The sequence below is a fragment of the Dryobates pubescens genome, chromosome 4 (genome assembly GCF_014839835.1).
Source record: "Dryobates pubescens isolate bDryPub1 chromosome 4, bDryPub1.pri, whole genome shotgun sequence".
NCBI lineage: Eukaryota > Metazoa > Chordata > Aves > Piciformes > Picidae > Dryobates > Dryobates pubescens.
The window spans coordinates 36,872,074-36,892,460 of record NC_071615.1 but is presented as its reverse complement, the minus strand read 5'-3'; the positions used below and the strand labels follow the sequence as shown (position 1 = coordinate 36,892,460).

The 20,387-nt window shown below is 37.2% G+C and overlaps 1 protein-coding gene across 1 annotated transcript in view; it reads right to left on the bottom strand.

The window, feature by feature from the left end:
* Positions 1 to 20,387, bottom strand: part of PHF14 (PHD finger protein 14) — a 140,538-nt gene that overhangs the window by 44,324 nt on the left and 75,827 nt on the right. The window contains exon 17 of the mRNA XM_054161128.1: positions 10,235 to 10,352. Within this exon, the coding sequence (XP_054017103.1) occupies positions 10,235 to 10,352 (118 nt within the window). The remainder of the gene's footprint in view (positions 1 to 10,234; positions 10,353 to 20,387) is intronic.

Here is a 20,387-nt window from a genome sequence, read left to right as displayed (position 1 = left end):
GACTAGAGAGGAATTAAGATACATAATTCTTCTTTAATTACATGCCTTCCAATTCCATATAAAACAGAAGGCAAGAGCTCTATTTCTCAATAAAGAAATTATCTTGGTAAAAACAGAACACTACTTTGCAAAATTAGAGTGGAATGGGAGGCCGCCAGACTCTAGATATACCTTTGTACCTCTGAGGATTCCCTTTATGTTATTGCAAGGCACACACCTTTTGCTTTTTCAAAAGTCTCCTGTTCTTTATGACTATCCAAATTAGAAGGTTAAGCACAATGGATATGGTTTTTGCTACTGCCCCCTCCTGGCAGCCTATACAATATAAACCACAAATTTAACCACAGCTCAAAAGGTTAAAAAATTCAAGTCAGTGACAAGCCTTTCATTCACACATCTCTTTTTTGGGATGCTCTCAAAAATCAACATGTGTTCTATTAATTAAGTAAACAACAATCGAATTTTCCAATAGGGTTGTTAATAGATCATAGTCAGTTATAATTTATTGGAAAATTTGTTTATGACTCCACTCAGCATGAAGCCCCTAATTAGCAATACTCAAAAGGCTTGTTATTTTAGAAACTCTAGAACTTGGAAGGCAACCGAATTGACGAAGTAGATTTGAATGTGTATCAGTAATGTAAGCTATGATGCTTTGGCAGCTATAGTTTGGTGACTTTCAGACATGTAAATCTTCCTTTTGTGACTTCACTTAGAAGAAACCTAAAACAGAGAAAACTTGGATTACAACTACCATCTCCATGTCGTTTACCTTTCAATACAATTAGAGGGCTGGAGCACCTCTCCTGTGAGGACAGACTGAGAGAGCTGGGCTTGTTCAGTTTGGAGAAGAGAAGGCTCCAAGGAGACCTCATTGTGGCCTTCCAGTATCTGAAGGGAGCCTAAAAGAAAGCTGGTGAGGGACTTTTAGAGTGTCAGGCAGTGACAGGACTAGGGGGAATGGATCCAAGCTAGAGGAGGGGAGATTTAGATTAGATGTCAGGAAGAAGTTTGTCATAATGGTAGTGAAACACTGGAAAGGGTTGCCCAAAGGGGTGGTGGAAGCCCCATCCCTGGATGCTTTTAAGGCCAGGCTGGACATGGCTCTGAACAACCTGATCTAGTGGAAAGTGTCACTGCCCATGGTAGGCAGGTTGAAATTAGATGATCCTTGAGGTCCTTTCCAACCCTGACAATACTGTGAATCTACCACATACGAAATTCACTGTCACAATGCTGTTCAATATTATAAATGTCTAGAAATTGATTTTCAAAATCAAGAAAGAGAAAGCCTCTAGTTCTTTAAGGAGCAAGCATTTCCCTTGTCCCTCCCAGACACCGCTCGTCTTTCAGCTCTCTCACATCCTTTGAGAGTATCCATAGCTGCATACCAAAGAGGAGGTATAAAACCTTCCTGTTGCAGGGTGGTCCTTAGGGCTGAAAACAATGCTCTCCATTTTCGTTCCCTCCCAATGTGTTAGTACAAACCCAGGTTTAGTGTCTTTACTTCACACATGACGTGAGCTGCTTTTCAGATTTTTCCCAATTGCAGACACGTCCCAGCAGAGCCTCTTTGCCATTCAGTGCTACAGCAGTAGGCTGTAAATTCATTTTGTCATGGCTTATGAAATGTAAGTCATAATTCAGCAGAAGGGCTATTTTCTAGACAAAGTGCGCTCTTAAGCAGATTTTGTTAGAAACATGATCTAAAGAAGGAGTAGGGTGGTGTTTCCAACAGCTGCCTGTGAAGAAGTTTTGCTTTCTTAACCACTATCTTATAACAGGTAACAGTTATTCTAAGCATCTAAACTTGGGGGTTAGACATTTAACTACTACATTATTTATATTCAGATGAGATGCATTAAAAATTAGCAAGCATTATGCTATGATTGGGATTTACATTTTTTTTTCAGTTTACTGACTAGGTACTTCTTTAAAAGTTCCAATGGAAATTAGATATGGGTGTGTAGTTTAAAAACAGTGATAATAAGTGAGCAACACTTCTTCTTATGTCAGCCATCCTTCTTTGTTTTTACTTCAATCCCATATGTTTAGTTTCAAAAAAGCAAAACTCAGGACAACTTAGGAAAAGCAGGACTACCTCACAAATCATTTGATTTGAGGGTCACCCAAAAAGCCTCTTGAAAAAACAATTTGCCTCATTTAAATGTAGAGTAAGATGCATGTGTATAACGACAGCAGAATGAATCACACTTTACAGGAGTATTCAAAACCCTTTTTCCTCTCCTTTTGTCAACAATGTCCAGCACTACAGAAGACCTTAAATGATACTACTGCTTCCCTATTAAGAAAAAGAGTTTATATTAATGTGCAAAGTTTCAGCTTTGGAAAAAAAAATCTGTGCTATTGGGTTGTTTGTGAAAAGAAGTGACTGAAGTTAAGCAGCAAGTGATTTCTTGAAAGGAAAAAAACAGGGGGAAGGAGAAAATGAACCTTGGGAAAAAAAACGCCAACAAAATAGTTTCTGGAGCAAGTACCATTAAAACAGGGCTTTTTTGGACAGAAACAGTCACTTTAAACTCCTGTGCATAGTTTAAATCTTCATTCTCTAAGAATACACCACTGGGAAAACAGATTCTTATCAGGTTTATTAAACCTGCTGTTTTCTGACAAAGCTTACTCCAAGAAAAATCTTTGCATTCCAGTTCACACTCCTAATTGGTACTTTATTTCTTAAACATTTTAATTAATACTCTTTGATCTATCCTAGTGTTATTCTTCAAAATCAGAAACCTGCTTTTGAATTTGGAACAACAATACCTCATTAAGAAGAAGTAGAAGACCCCTGTATTCCAGCTTCTTTAAACTTCTGGCTGGTTAAGCTTCCAGCCAGTTAAAAAGAGACTTGTTCAGATGACATTATGGGAAAAACAATGCTGCACTGTATTGTCCATTTTTTCCTATGTTTTTTGATCATACAATCTTGAAAAGGCTTATGTTGGAAAGGACCTTAGAGATCATCTACTCCAACCTCCCTGCCACAGACAGGGATGCCATTCAACTACACTCAGCCTCTCAGGGCCTCATCCAACCTGGCCTTGAGCAGCCCCACAGAGGAAGCATCCACAACCTCCCTAGGCAGCTTATTTCAGTGTCTCACCACCCTCATACTGAAGAAGTTCTTCCTAAGATCCAGTCTAAACCTACTCTCCCTCAGCTTAAATTCATTCCCACTTGTCCTGCTGCTGGACACCTTTATGAAAAATTCCCTCTCCAGCCTTCCTGTAGGATCCCTTCAAGTATTGCAAGGCAGTTAGCTGCACCAGAAAAGTAGAAGCACTCTGTAAGCCTATGCTCAGGGTCTATCTGCCAGTAACATGGGTGTTGGTAGAACTGACTTTCATGTGGAGAAGAGCTAAAATACCTAATCCAAGCATCTATTCCAGAAATATTTTAGAATACTTTATTTTTCATTAAACCCTAAGCTTCCCACCTACACTATGGGAATCTTCTCCCAACTATGTGTATCTGATCATTTGGATTAATTTGGGGATTTAATACCAACTAACTTTACGCTAAGCTTATCTGCTATTTGTAAATCAAGTCCCATCTTAAGTTAATTTCAAGGCTGATTATTTTTGGAACATTTTATGGTATGAATTATTCATTACATAGATGCATTGTACCTGTTTGCCAGAAAATAACAGAGGCTGTGCCAATTTATTTCTTTAAATATGACACCTGGGGAGCAAATACTACAACACAGCTGGCACTATTTCAGCCAACTGATAAGAAATACCGTACACTGCAATTTCATGCTTTGGTTTTTTACCATCTTGATAGTGAAACTAATTTCTCTGCCAAGGTTTGGCATTCCTGAAGTTCTTAAAACAGGGCGTAAGTGGTGTAAGGACTTGGGTCAAGCCTTCACACAGCCTTACAGCTTTGGATAATTTTCTGTTGTTCAGTTTTAAGGAAATCATTTCAGTGCCAATGCTGACTGCCCCTTACAAACCTAGGAAGGCAAGAATGATTTCAAAATAGCACATTTTCCAGTTGCTATATAAAAACCATCTTTGTTCTGTGTCGCACAGGAAACCAAAGTCCTAATTTGATTTATGTAGTATCAAGACCTCTCCTCAGCCAACAGGCCAAAAAAAATGATCAATGGGCTAGAACACCTCTGCTACAACAACAGGCTGAGGGAGCTGCGGTTGTTCAGCCTGGAGAAGAGAAGGCTCCAAGGAGACCTAATAGCAGCCTTCCAGTATCTGAAGGGATACAGGTTGGGAAGGGACTCTTTACAAAGGCCTGCAGTGATAGGACAAGAGACAATGGTTTGAAATTCAAGAAGAGTAGATTTAGATTGGATGCTAGGAACAGGTTCTTTACCATGAGGGTGGTGGAACGCTGCAACAGATTGCCCAGGGAGGTAGATGAGGCCCCATCCCTGGAGATATTCAAGGTCAGGCTCAACAAGGCTCTGGACAACCTGATCTAGTGGAGGCTGTCCCTGCTCACTGCAGAGGCATTGGACCAGATGACCTTTGTAAGTCCCTTCCAACCCAAACCATTCTATGATTCTATACAAATACACACATAAATGTTTAACTCCATCATTCTTGATGACCACGTAATAAAATAGATCATAACACCCATACCCAGTAGAAGTGTAAACAGATTCTACCCTTACAAATGCAGTCACTGAATTACACTACATACTCTGTTATTCTGTAAACCTCTTTGATATGCTGCTAACTTGAGGCTGAAAAATGTTGTATAAAAATTGAACTTTTCTTTCCCATTATATTATGTTCTGCCTGTATCAGCAAGCAGATTTACTAGTTGTATTCTTTTATCATTTTTCAGCTGCAATGCTGTTTGCCATGATGGTGGCAGCACATTTGCTTGTATGTTTTGTCCTCAAAAGAAGTTTCTCTGATGAAATAGTCTCTTGTGTCTCTTGTGATGTAAGCTGACTAAATTAGAATCACAGCTTCTTTACACTCTGTCACCACGTGCAAGACAAACAAGGTGGAATTAATATGAAAGACTTTGAAGGATTGACTTTTTTGTTCATTGTCTGAAAGATGTTATTTTAAATCTAACTACTTCAAATCACATTGTACTGGGTGATAAAAACATATAATATTTAAAACATATCTAAGACATCATGTCTTATGACACATTACCACCATGTGGCAAGCTCATATACCATATTCAAATAGGGTTTTTTTTTGTATATATAAAAATATTTTGGCTTTATATGTATATATAAAAAGATTTTCCAAACCTTTAGTAAATGCTCAGATAGCCTGTCCATGCAACGCTGATTCAATCATCTTCAGTGTGTACTCAAGTAAGGAGAATCCCACCTAAACTACAACCCCTGCTAATCTGAACTAGCTGTCTTGACTCATTCCTGTCAGTGCACAGGAAAATGCAGCTCCAGAGAGCAACTCATGAAAATCTAAGGAACATGCCTAAAATAAGGGAGCAGTATTGGCATTTAGCAAAACAGGAGCCAAGACATCATCAGAGCAAGAACTACAATTTCTTTTAAATTAGTTACTCCTTTTGCAATAGCCCAGCTTGCATCAGTATGGAGATGCAGTACTTTCAAAACACAGGTTTACACTGTCACCTGCTGCAGCTCAAATGATTCAGCATTTTTGCATGTTGGGCCAAAGGATCCAAGCTGGGAAAGAGTTAAATAAGGAGAAAATTTACTAAATTGTCTAGCACTTACAGGAGCTCTGGGGTGAGATAAAGGGAAAACTCAAATTTCTGGTTATAACTCAGCTACTTCAAACATCAGTATCACAGTATCACAGTATAACCAAGGCTGGAAGAGACCCCAAGGATCATCAAGTCCAACCTGTTCCAACAGACCTCACAACTAGACCATGGCACCAAGTGCCACGTCCAATCTCCAATCAGGGTAGCTTCTTTTTTCATTTGTTTCTGAAATCATTGCCTTAGTTTCCATGTCTTACCAAGAGAGTACCTTCTCCAAATGCTCAACCCAAATCCATCCCATTTAGTGACCATCAACAGCTAAACCAGAGAAGGCAGAGGTTCCTATAGAAAAACAGTAATATCACAGCATGAAGTAACTAAAGGCTGCAAAGTCACATAACCACACAAAGCGCTGCACAGCATCTTAATTTTGGTATTTCCTAAGTTTTGAGAGTTTCAGTTCAGGATTCGTTGGTTTCCTTGTTTATTTTTTGAACACACTTCTGTGAGGAAATGCTCCCTGAGTTTGAAAAAATGGGCATAATGAAAAAGGTTACATTCCATAAACCACAAGGAGGTTATCACCTGCACAAAGCATGAGCAGATGAGAAACTTTCTACACTCCTCATAGCTCTTAAACACCAACATTTTACTAGAATAAAAATCCATGGACTACTGGAATTAAATTGCCTTTTTTTTTTTCTTTGTATATAACCAAATTAAGATATTTTAAAATAAATGTTCTAATTTCAAAGTTACTTTTAGTTTAAAATACTACTTCAAACATTATATCTAATATCTTAGTATTACAGTGTCCAATTCCATTGCCTTATTCACTATATAGTGAACTATAGCCCCAGAAACATGCTTCTACTTGGCTAATAAGTAAAATCATCCATGATTGCTTTCCAACACAAAAGGTGTACAAAATGATATTACATGCCAGGGTTGGTGTGTCATTCATCTGTAGTTCCAGAAAACATTTCCTGAGGGGTTTAGATGAGAATTCTATGCATATATACTGACAATTTATTTCCACTGGAAAGAAAAGAAAAAGGAAAAAAGCAATACAGTAAAAAGATGAAATAAAAGCAAACTAAACAGAAGCCTAGAGACAAGGCAGCTGATCTTGCAGCACTCAAATAATGACCTGACATGCACACTCTGCAGTGCTTTGCAAAACAGATTGTACGCAGAGATGAGCAGATGCAAAGCTAACTAACACAGTCGATGTGACCACCATGATAGATGTGGAAAATGCTTTGGTCCTTTGCAACATTTTCAAATTGAAGGAAATATTTTGAACAGCACTTTTTAAATGGAAGGCAAAAGAAAGGAATCCACATCTAATGATAATGAGACCTCATAATGAGACCCTTAATCGCACATAATGAGGGAATGGTCAGGCCACATTTATTCCTACTGAATATTACCACATCTTAATATTGAATAATTTGGTTTATGCTTTATTTTTTATTAATTTCAACTAAAAAGAGTTTCTGTATTAATCCTGAATATCACTATTTCAAACTACCAGGAAATGTATGGTTTGGAGTGGTTTGGCAGTCCTGAGAGCACACTGTAATCCTTTTGCAGGGTAGATGGATAATGTTACAGAAAAGGAGAGCTTACAGGTTCACTTCAGCTTTCATGAGATGTAACAAAATCTACAATGTTTTTGAGATGAGAGAGCTTGTCAGACCTTAGTAGTGAGCATCACCCATTCCACAAAAGTGACAGCAAGTATTACCAGCAGAGAAGCTGTTGCCCTCATGCCCTACAGCAAAGTCCCTGTCTGTCTATTATTTGACAGGCAGGGTAATATGGGAATATGTTACGCTGGTGGAAAAACTGACACGATTGCTGGAGAGTCCTGTGACCAAGATGAGCAAACTGGAAGTAGGATGTCCAACATTTGTGATAGATAACAATTTAAAGCATGTGTATATTACTGCTGAATTATACCCCTTGTACTGCTGACATCTGCAAATGCTTAGGAACATCTGAAAATAAAATCACATTCTTTGTTGTCAGCAATATGCAACTTTTCCTGAACATCTGAAACTGAAATTCATAATTAGAAATAAAAAGTAACTAAACCATTACATGCTGTGCATTAGAATCTCTCTTCGCACCAAAAGCGTGCAATTTACCTACCAGCTGTTTTCAAGATCTACTACTGTTACAGTTGATAGTACTGGGAAATTTTAGAATGCATACTACTATAACAGTGAATTACATTGAGTCACAAGAAATGAACAAAGCTGAAGGAATGAAAACTAAACAATAGACTCCTTGGTCAAAGCTGGAAATTCAATCCCATTTTGCTGCTATAATCCATACGAGAAACTTCACTGTGACACACCACAAATTGGATTTAGTGACTGACTGAGAGATTGAAATTGCTGGTAGCTCAGGTTTGCAATTCATCCACAGGTCAGGCAGAGTGCAGCAAACAACACAACTTTGTCTATGGTTTTCCTCTTCCGAGCTCTAAGCACACGTTTGAGAGACTTCCCTCACTAGTGAGGGGTAGAAGATGCTGTATCATATCAGCTCCTCCTGGCTCTGAAAAGCTGCACAAAATCACAGACATGTAACACAGAATCCTAAAGCCATACAGATTATCGAACTGGAAAATGGTACAAAGTACAGAAACAAAGCCCTAATCCTTTTAAAAATACACCCACACTGAGCCTGCAAGGAGTTTAACTCAACGCCATGGTGTTTGAATTTGTTAGGCAGCACAGAAAACCAAAAACAAGCTACAAAAAAAATTACTTTTTTAAAACACAGAGAGGATTGTAGCTTTTTTAGAGCAATTTCTCTGCACAGTCCTGTGGAAAAGCTATGGGAAAGTGACTACACGAAACCACAAGGAGTCCCCATAAGACAATTTTTCAGTATCTTTCATATTCATTACATTTTCACTCAAACACAATTCAAACTGCCTGTGCTGGAAAGTGCAAAAGACTTTATTTAAATGTGCTCATTAAAAATCTCTATGAATGAGAAAATTAGACACGATAACAAGCATTTTTTCCATGTGTCATAATCACTAAGGTAACACAAAATATAGCATCACTCTAACGAGAAATTTTGTTTACTCTTCAGAACATTGTATTTTTCAACACGTACCTTTAAACTAATACACACTCTGCACTAAGTGAAGTGAATCATACTTCATTTACATGATAAAGTATATTTCAAATTTTATCTGGTACACTGTGTGCTAATCTCCTGCAAAACACATTTAGAAATTACAAAACCCTGGGGTTTTTTTTTTTGTTTACTCAGAAGCAGCCAAGAAAACAGGAGACCGAAGATTTTAACTAACGTTATCAAGAACCCCTTTTAGTTTAAGCTAGTGACAGGAATTCAATAACCATTTTAATTCACTCTTGGAATGTCTGTTGCATGAAAGTGGTATTCAGGAAAGATTGCTTGATGTCCAGACTGTAGTGGACAGTTAATTTCCGATGTCTGTCTTCGTATCTCCTTACAGAACAATTTGATTAACTCCCCGGGGTGAAACCGAATACCGTATTTTTCCAGTTGGAAAGGGACACCAGCAAGCCAACAAAATATATCTCTGACATCCTGTATTTTCCAGTCTATAGAGTAATACCACGTAGGAGTTTAAGTATCCATGTATGCCAACAGGTAACTCAGGAGAGCATCTCTGCATAGCAGCATCCTCATGAATCCAAATACTGAGTCACTTCCTCACTAGTTAAAGATTTGTGTGAAATACATGGAGAGTGATGTAACAGCCAACAAAATGTTAAAACACTTTCCAGAATACTCTGTTATTTTAACATTCAGGTAGAGGATGCATTTATAAATCCAGTTTCCAAAATCAACTGGAAAGTGTCTCTTCAGAGGTTTATGGTGAGGACAGAAAAGAATGCCAGTACTAAAGAAGCTCCTGTGCAGACAAAGAATCAAAACCTTTATTTTTCAAAAAGTCAGTACTACAGAAGCACACTAATAGTGTCAATATTATTAAAGAGAGTTAATTCACGTCAAAAACTTAGCTCTAGGTTTACAATGTTATATCTGATCAAGGCATACCAATCCATATAAAGTAGTAATAACCTTCATACGGTTTTTCAGTGGAAAAACAAAAAACAAACAGGTTTACTAATTCAAATAATCCTCATTGATATAGAAAAGCATGCATTTTCTATCTCTGTCCTTAGAGGTTTAGGTTTTGTACCACTCCTGAAATACTTTCACTTGTCAATGACAATATCAGTCCTGATATAGTATCCAGACCCACTCCTTTCTCAGACAGAATTAACGTGAGAAAAAAAAGCATTTAACTGGGATCGCAAAATTCTCTTTATTGATTATTTCCGGTTTTATACATTCTGGTTTTTACCTGCTTTACAGAGATTCTGAAATCATTATTTTATGACCTGCTGTATTTCAGAGCACATCTATATCGAGCATTTCAACAAAAACTTCAGATGCTAAGCAAGACTGCTAAAACCAGAATACTTGAACTATTTCACAGGATGATTTAACTTACTTTGGAGGATGTAGAGTCACATTCCTGACAAATCCATCCATAGCCAGTCTGTTTAGGAGACTTTTTCAAGGGAGGGTCTAGACAGCCAAAATGGTAGCAAAGCCTGCATTCATCACATCTGCAACACAAAACCAAAATAGGTATTTATATATAAAATGGTCCTTCTACGCTATTTTAGATTGAGCTTCCCTACAGTTCTTAGCACAAGACTGACTGACTCATTATGACGGTAGGAAAAATCCATTTTCTACAAGGGATATTCTCAAACACAATCACTTCAGGTAGGTTCTGCCTAATTAGGATGATGCAGACACTCACACATCACCTTTGTCATCATCTTACACAAATGACATTTCAGAGACTTGCAAATTAAAGAAAAAAAATGTATAATCAGATGAATGTTTTATCAACTTCAATGCCATTCATTGCCATTTGTTTTCAGGAATTTGTGGGGTTTTATAGGCAGTGACAATATTGAGTTTTCATAGTTTAAAGACACCATTTTGCACATTTACTTTTTTCAAGGCAAATTCTGAAGTATTTTCTCACACACTCAACAATTCAAAGTATAATTTACAGCTACAAATTGGATTTTTTACAGTAGGACTTTTTGGTTGGTAAATGAATGCAAAAATACTTTCGGATTTGCTTTGAATCTTCTGGAAAGAGGCATTAGTTTAAAAAGACTGCACTGTGATCTTTCACTTATACATCCACACAACAATTTAAAAATTATTTTTTAATACACCTTTCATTAGCATTTTATGCTATGTATGGTCTGCATTAAATGCTCAAAACATACAGCATTGCTATTGTTCTCTTCCTCTTAATGTACCAGCACTGAAGAACTGCTACAGTGTATCAAATGCTTCAGGAAAGGATTTCTAAATCAGTACAATTATATGCTCAAAATAAGAGGGTTTTTTTTAAACCAAATAATAAAGATTTTCATATACTCTGCTAAACTTTGTTTTCATTGTATATCCCCTTCTATAATTTCTATGGAAAAGAAAGCTTTTTCCAAGTTTCCTTTAAAATATCATCTTCATTAAATGCCCTTAAGCTCTGAATTAAAGGCAGTATTAATGATCCAAAAATAGGAAAGAGAGTAAATGTTTAAAATAAAATTTTCTTAAGAAATCTCCTACACTTTCTTTCCCAGCTTCACTGGCCACTCATTTTCTCCTCTACAAAACACGCAAAGACAAAAATCTCCCAAACTGCAGTAACAGCATGGCACAGGCATCATCAGATCAAAGACAGAGGGATATAATTTATCAGCAGAATGTACAGTGCATCACAGAAAAAGGATTCAACTAACAGAACACACTGCTCTATTAACAGGAGAAAACGTTCACGTGACTTTTCTCTGAGGATTAGTCTCCAAATAAAAAGAAGTAACCATTTTCTGACTATGAAGCTCTAACCTAAGTAAACATTTCTGTCCTGGCTGTGAAGGCTGTGTTTGCCAGAGAAGCCTTCTGTTCTTAGCAGTTACCTGTAAGATATGAGCACAGGCAGAAGTATTGCATGTATTATGCTCCACTAAGTAGAAATTAAAAGCAATAATTTACCTATGTACAGTATGACTGCTGTTTGGTATTTTTAAGAACAGGTTATACCACAATACAATCTATATCCTTAGGACTGTTTAGGAATAATTTAATACCAGGTCAAGTAAAACACTTAATAAAAAGGAAACCACTCCCAACTTTCAAAGACAGAAGAGTTCTATGAATTACAATCAGGAATATACGCAGTATTATTTCTTGTGAAAGTCCTATTAAAATAATAAAAAGGTAAGAGAGTGGGAGCTGTCACGGGTCACACTCCTCCACCCCAACAGCACGTGTGACCTTCAGCAAAGATTAAGCCTACTTTTTGAGTCTCAGTGTTCTGACCTGTAAAGGAATATATATTTTACTAACCTATTACTGTATCTAGAATAATATTCATGTAAGTGCTTGCACTTGAGCACTGCTTATCAGAACTCTTGTCTTGAAATCTGTTTGGGATCCTGTAACACCAAATAAAGCATCACACTATTTCTGACTGATTCAGTGTGTTTTCAGAGATTAATCCTAAAATCCGTATCTGACTTCAAAAAGTATTAATTTCAATTTTTCCTGAAGTGATGGCCTATAAACACAAGTGTTTTTACATTTAAAAGTGCACCTCTTCTTCTTACATCTTTTCCATTTTGTGTCTAGAATGTGGCATTTCCTGACTGCAGCTTCAGCTGCATTTCAGAAGCACATTAGCAAGAGAGAGTTAGCAAAGCTGTGTGGAAAAAACCCAGAACATTATGAAATTAAATACAGATCTGGAAGTGCCATGTTAAAGCTGAAAACATTCTTACTATTTATTGTCATTAAATTTTGTTACATGAAAGCTGTTTTGTTTGGCTAAAGAAAAATTGCATTTTCCTAGAACGAGTTAAAAATATCTCTGTGAAAGTTTTCAGATGCTAATGGCTTCTATCTGCATCTGCACAGCTGAGAAAATGCAAATAACAAAAGCATATTTTCATGTGTCAAAACATAAAAAGCTGGCTGGTGATAAAAATGAAACTACACCAAATATTTTTAAACACTCCCTTCATACTGCTTTTTATTGAGATACAAATTCTGTGCTGTGAAATGCAAATTCCCCGATGCTGAAGCAGCCACAGCATGATGCTGAGAAAATGGATGAATAGACACTGCACCTTGGTTAAAGATGATGCCCCAGCTGTCTGGCAATCCTCCTCTGCTGATGCTGACTTGGGACACTATGTGAAGCTTATACACATCACAGTACAGAAAACAAAACTGGCATTCTTAATTTCCAATTCCAACGGAAAACCTTACACCTAGGTTGAAATGGCACTAGTAAAATGAGATTAAGCCCCCACACATAGACTATTTACTTGTGTTCTTTTGTCTGGCAAATTAAAACGATTGGGAAAGTCCACTGTCGGATTCCGAAAATAAGAAAGCAACACAAAAGAAGGATTTCTCTTGACTTAATTAGAGAATGAAATTGTTGGGTCACAAAAGGTGTCCTGCTGACAGTTTTGCAGCTCTTCGGTAAATGCACTCAGATCAATCACAGCAGGGACATGTATAGAGTAAAGGAGACACACAGCACTGTCATTTACAAATATCATCCACTTCCATCCTGAAGATGGCTTAGTAGTACAAGTTAAATTACTGAGCTGGAGGGGGGGGAAGGAGAAGGGAAAGAAACCATTTTCTCCATTTCAGAGGTTTAGTTAAAGATTTTACCCTTGTGGAGTCAAGGTCACACCTTCAAAACAGTCAAACTAGCAAATATTGTATTTTGCTTATTTTATATTTCATATTTGTGAATAATTTGCTCTGTGGTGAAGCACAAGATTTACAAATGCAATTAAGTCCACAGCCATCTTCAGTGGCCTGCCCACCATCTGTACTGAATACCTTGTGAAACTAAAAGCAGAGCTCCACACAAAGACAAGCCAACCTAACCTCCTAAATTACCTCTAACTGACAGGTAATTGCTTACTATCAAATGTTTTAACAAGCCCGAAATTACTTTATGCATCAAAATTAGAAATCGCTGTGTTCCTCATTCCAGCAATTAATGAGGATAGATAGATGTCCACTAAGCACTGAGAAAATGAGGAGTGAAGAAGAAAGGTGAATTCTAAAAGAGAGTTAGGTTAATGCATTTTAAAAACAGCAAGGAAAAGAAAAACTTTTCACTTATAAAAGCGTAGAATGCAGGTCAGCTGCATCTTCACAGCAAGAAAGCTTGATGAGGCATTTCCATGCCTGAAGTAAGTCTTTGTTCTTTAATAAAGTGATCTCCATCTGCTCATGCCCTTGGATTGTTTTTATTAGGTTTGTTGTGGGTTTTTTTGCAGTACAGCTGGCTGTGCTTGAGCCCTATATAACTCTGCATTTTCCTGTTCACAATTAACTAATTACACTCTAATCAATAGTGTAGATACTGATTTTACAATGTAAATGAGATAAATAAGATAATGGCTGGGGTCAATCTCATTTTATTTACAAAGCCCAGCACACACATCCAATTTCATTACATTACATCTACCTGCAGAGGAGGGAGTCTTATCAGTTGGCCTGCAGAAGTCTTCCTGTGAGCACCTGGGGGAAAAGACCTCTGTGCTTTTACAGAGCAACAGCAAATGCAAAACTTGCCCAGTGCTGGCACATTTATAAGTCACTGGTTAATATCATGGAAAACCACAAAGAGCTGATTCAGCTAGAGTGAAGAAACCTATTTTGCATTCACAAGACAGCATCACTCAACTATAGCTGTAAAAGTAATTACCTACATGTCCCTGAAACACAACATTAATAAGCTAATCTTTAAATACAACTTTCCAAATATGCTTCAGAGACCACAGAAAAATCTCCCACTTATGTACAGATCATTGAGCATCCTCTGCAGCACCATGCCAAGAGGTACCATGTTGGACAAAACACAGAACTGCAAAATATATAAACTGCTCCCTATTCATCACAACGTCTTAGGAAGATTACCTTTAATGAAAAAACAAACCAAACAAACCAAGATATAAAGCTTTGATACACCTTGACAAATTATCATCACCATTAAAATCAGCAAACTTCTTATGGAAGCCTTTCTCTGGCAAACTTAGAATAATTTAGACCAAAACCAGAACTAATCTAATGCAGAATTTTTAAATTCTCAGAGAAGTGCAGTGGGATGGATGCCCCCCACTAGCTGCGGGGGGGATGAACATAAAGGCTATTCTAGCACCTGTGTGGATTTAACTATTGCATCTTTCCTGGTAGGCTTGTTCTGACCTCATTTTTGACTAAAGGCTCTTACCACCTGAGGAGCAGATGTTTGTTCTCAGGCACTGATCTCTTCCCTTTAATCCCTCTATGTCCAAATGCTGGGACACTCTGAAACCGCAAACAGCTGGAAAGATGCATGGGGAGTCATTTTAAATTGCAGCACATTCTTGGATTCAGATGAACAGCTTAAAACCAGCTATGACACTTTAAGACACCATCACAATTTTGTTTCTTGTTAGTGGCTGTATGATAGATCCAATTAAGCGTTCCCCAAAAAATGAGAGTGAGCTGATGTAGCTCAAGCGAATTCAAGCATAGAAGCAGGACCGAGTTTAGACTGGAGCAGGTGAGGAATGCTCCTGTGCCAAAATAATTGCAACAACCACAAAAAATATAAATTCTGGGTGTCAGGAAGGAATACTATGGCATGGGTTATATTAGCAACTCTTCCATGTAATGTCAAAGGCAGCACTTTCCTGTGCCTTTGTTTAGGTAGCAAAATTAATTAAAGATGTAATGGTGAAATAACAGCATAGTCATATATTTAGTGTAGTGTTATCGCTGTCAACAAGTACTTGTATTCTACTTCTTGAGGGAGAACCCAGAAGAACAGCTCTTTTTCATTATGGAATATGTGGAAAAGAATCTCCTTTCTAGCTTTCTCTTCTGACATCTCTTGAAACAAAGTGAAGACAAGTGAAGATACTTTTTGACACACTACACTAAAACTCTTCCAATACAGCCCCATGGATTCCAACAGAAATTATTTTCATTTTGCTGTGATATGTCACAGGCCAAGCACAAACAAGAAGTGATGTAAACACTGTACTTAGACTCTTTAATAGGGTCTAGAGCTTTAGCAGCTCTTTTGTTTCTAGCCAGAATACTGCCAAACTAGAAAAACATATTAAATAGAAGATGGAAAATGCTGGCATTCCTCTTCCTGATTTCTACACTTGTTATATGCATGAATGAGGCGTAACATCTAAAAATGGATGCTCAAGTCATCTTGCAGCCTTTGTTCCAAGTAACATTTAAAGTAACTATTAGCACCAGGATAATTTAAGCCTTCTCACATAGGCCAGCCATGCTTTAATGACTTCTCCACCAGGAGGTGTGAAAGATTCCAACACTAAAACTCTTAGGTAACTGTACAGGCATACAACACGGGATATAAACCAGGACAGAGCACAGTTATAGAGCCTCCTCAAACAGAGCTACTCACTATCCTGAAAGGCTCTCATTTCCAGAGATGCTAAAAATTCAATCACATGTCACTCTACAGGAACTGAATATAATTTCAGAGTTAGATACAACTTTGCAGTCAATCCTGCTTTGAGTGGGTGGCTGGAACAAATGTCCTCCAGATGCTCTTTCCAATCTACTCCTTTCTGGATTCTACTATTTCCATAATTTTGATTTAAGTAAATTAAATACTCTTTCTGAGAAGGATAACTCTTAATGGTATTATACAAAGTAATTAAAAGCCACATTCAAAATTATATTACACCAGGTACAAGGCATATAAAAAGAAGTCCCTGGCTTCCACAGCTGATAATGTTAGATGAGACAATATACTATTATTCTTTTCTGTTGGGCCTGGAAGGGTGGCATGGCTATTGCTGAAAGGTGAGAGAATAAATCAGATGCAGGAAGATTATTAAGTTCTGGTTTTTATATCTACCTACCACTGATGGCAACCATCTATGGGCAAGATGGACATATGGCCTGATAGAGCAGGATGAGCTCACTGATCTCCAGCTAACAGGAGTTTCACAGTAAAATACTGCTACAATTTTGGACGTGGGAATCATACCATCTCTAACTCAAATTTCTGCCCGAACTCAAGGGCATTAATATAATGACTGCTCTTTTCTCTTTGGTGTACTATAATCCCATGGAAAAAGCTTCACTCACTCAAAGAATCTATGCTATACTTTTCAACATGTTACATGAAATAATTTTATTTATATATTTAGTTAGTTTAAATCCTGTACTTAGCACTAGTTATAACACACAACAGCATGAATTTCCATGGCTTTGACCTCTAGGAAGTTCTGCTTTGGCAAATTGTAAATGACACACTCTACCTATAAATTCAAAAGCAGAAAAACATTTATGTAGTTTCCATTCCTCACCCCTACAGATGTTTATCATCAAGGAACCTAAACATCAAGTACTTCATTTTAACAGAACTGACAAATGGTGTCAATCAATTATAAATGAGCACAGGAAAATAAACATTAATCTGGCAGACATTTCTGTAGCTAGGTTTATTATGCTAAACCCGAACCTGCCACCTCTCCTGCTTGATTTAACTCCTGCTTTTTAATACTAAAACTAACAACCAAACCTCCAAATTCAAAAACCTACCACTGGTGATTTATGCACAAGGAAGGATTTTACTTGCTATTGTTATATGATGTTCCTACGTAACCCTTTTTTTTTTTTTTTCAGAATAGTCCCCAAGTCATCTATTTTATGAAATTTAGTTTGCATGTACCCAATGAATTGCAAACAATGCTATAAAGAAACTTTATTTACTATACCTGCATGAACAGCTTTCTTCCAGCAAGAAATGTTCACCTCTCTCCCCCTCTCTCTTCACCCACCCCCAACTACAAAACCCATTCTGATAAATTATTTGGGAAAAATCAATAAGCAGACTATATTAACACTATGTCAAATGTGTTTCCTTTTGTTAATATTACACAGCCACTGTACAGAACTTCTATTTATAGTATTTTACATACCTCCCATGCATTAAGAAAACGCTACAGAAATTACAGCACCCCAAAAAGTCCAAAATTTATTCTTTCTTATTCTTTCTCAGAAAATTCTGAGAGACTAAGGATAACCACCTTGATAAACTGAAGAGTTTAAGATTTAAGAAAACTATGCATTAGACTTTCTAAAGTAGACCCTAGTCATAATACATGATTACATCCATAGTGGCATTCCCAGGTATTCAGACTAATGACCATACTGTATGGCATACTGGTTCTGAACTGCTAGAGTTGTCCATCACCATTTTGAATACTGCCACCAAACTTCTTTCAAAAGGTGAAATACCAAGTGTAACCATCTGCTTTCCACAAAAAGAAAGGCAAGTGACACAACGACCCATACAAATGAGAGACAGAGAACTAAACTAATTAATGCCAAAACAAAGTGTCAAGGAAGGCGCAGAATCCTACAAAGCAGCTGTGCTGGGGAAGAAACATATAAAATACAGCAGGAAATCACCTTAAGATATCAAGCATGCCCAGTGTGTATCAACAATATTCAAACAAATTTCAAACACAGTCATCTGTCCTCAAAATCCTCCAATAGCAGAGACTACTCAGCCTTCCTAAGAAACTTCTCTAGTGCAGCCATTATAGTTATACAAAGAAAACTTTCTATTGCCTAACCAAAATCATCTTGCTAAAATTCATCTTATTTTTAGACTGACTGGATTTGAAGAACAACTTCCCCCCCCCCCTTTGCAGAAATTTCTCTCTTCATCTTCTTTGTATTAATTTAGGCTGTTTGAAGACAGATTCCCCAGACTTCTCTACACTCAAGAAATTCAGCAATTTGAAGCTTTTTTAATTCATTGGTGCCCCCCCCCCCCCCATAGTCCTCTTACTCATCTCAGCCTACTTTGGACTTTCTCTGCATATTTCTTGCCAAAGCATACAGAATATGTCAGCTGAGGCTTTTCCAAGAGTGAGATACCACTAGTCTTCTGAATATTCAGGACTACTTTCATGTGTTACATGCAGCACCTCTCTTTGTACACCTCAGGTATGATCAGTTTAATTTATGACCAGTCTGTGCTCCAGATTCCTCCACACCATCTTTTTTGAAGATGTTATCTTCTAACTAGTTACCTCCTTGTACCACAATCATATATTAAACACTGATTTGCCTTTTCCTTTACTGCACTGGATTTATTTCTTAACATTGTAGTTTTGGGGTTTTTTTTATTCTAACACTGTGGTGTCTCACATCACATTGGTGTCACCTGCAAACGTAAGCAAACACTTTATTCTAGCACCTAATACACTAAAACAAAAATCAACAAAAACCTAATAAAACTGAATCCAGGAAGGTCCTGAGTGGAACCCAGTGGGTGGAAGGTCATTTAACAGTGAGTCCATGGTAACTTGTCTACTTTTCTAATCAGCTACACATAGTATAGCAGCTTAATTAACAGAATATCTCTCTAGCTTATTTAGCAGAATGTCACACACAGAAGTATTTTTAAAGACTTATTAAAGCCAGTACATGGCGCATTTATCATTCTCTCCTATTTAAAATACCTTGACTGTGTTACTTTAGTAACTGACCATAAATCACAGTAAACATTACTTTCTTTTTTCCCCCTCTGAACTCAGCATGATGTACAGGCAAACCGTCCCCCCCTCCCCCCCATTTATTAGTACAGTGTTTGGATATAACTTTATACTTCTGGAATTCTGGACAAATCAATAAACTTTGCTTTTTCTTCCTAAACACATTCATGGCTTCTTAATGAGCAAAGTCCTGCCTGAATGTCTATTTCCTACTGGGAATTTATTTTTCAAGTGCCTTTGTGTGCCTTGCCAATACAGAATGGTAAGTATCTTGGGTATTTCAGACAAAAATCTTACTCTGTTATCATCCCACCCCCTTTTTAAAACAAAACAACGTGTTAGACATCAGGTTAATTTTATTTAATATAATATCCAAACATGAAATGCCCTGGTAAGATATGACTTGTAGATAAGTATACAGAAATTTGTATATTTATCCTATTACTTATTACAGCATTTATTTCCTTTCTCAAATTTAAAAAATATTTTCAAATGGAAATGTGCCTTGAAGGATGACAAAAACTACCATATCTCAAGAAATTCAAAGATTATATGTCATCAAGTTACAAGTGTGAGTGTATTTGAGCCGAGTTTTTCCAAGCAAGTTCAAGATGAAAACGATGAAGATGTCAACACATTGCTACTGTAGATTTAAGAACTGGATCAGTACCATTTGTAGATCAAAACACTATGTCTGCATCTACCGGGATATATATGGACGAAGACGAAGATCTCAGCTGTCACGCTGTGTGATCACTTCTTCACTCCTTCCCCAACTTACATTAACAATTACACATCTGTATAGAGAAGAGATAAGCTTGTCCTGAACACTGCCAGAGAAGTAAGTCAAGTAAAACAAGTATCTGGAGATACTCAAACTTTTCTTTTCCTCAAAAATTCTTCAGAAAGCAATATAGATAGAGTTCTAGTCGCTCGGGTGTCTGAAGTCAAGAACAATTAGTTCATACTAATTAAGCGTAAAACCAATTTTTCCGTGGCAAA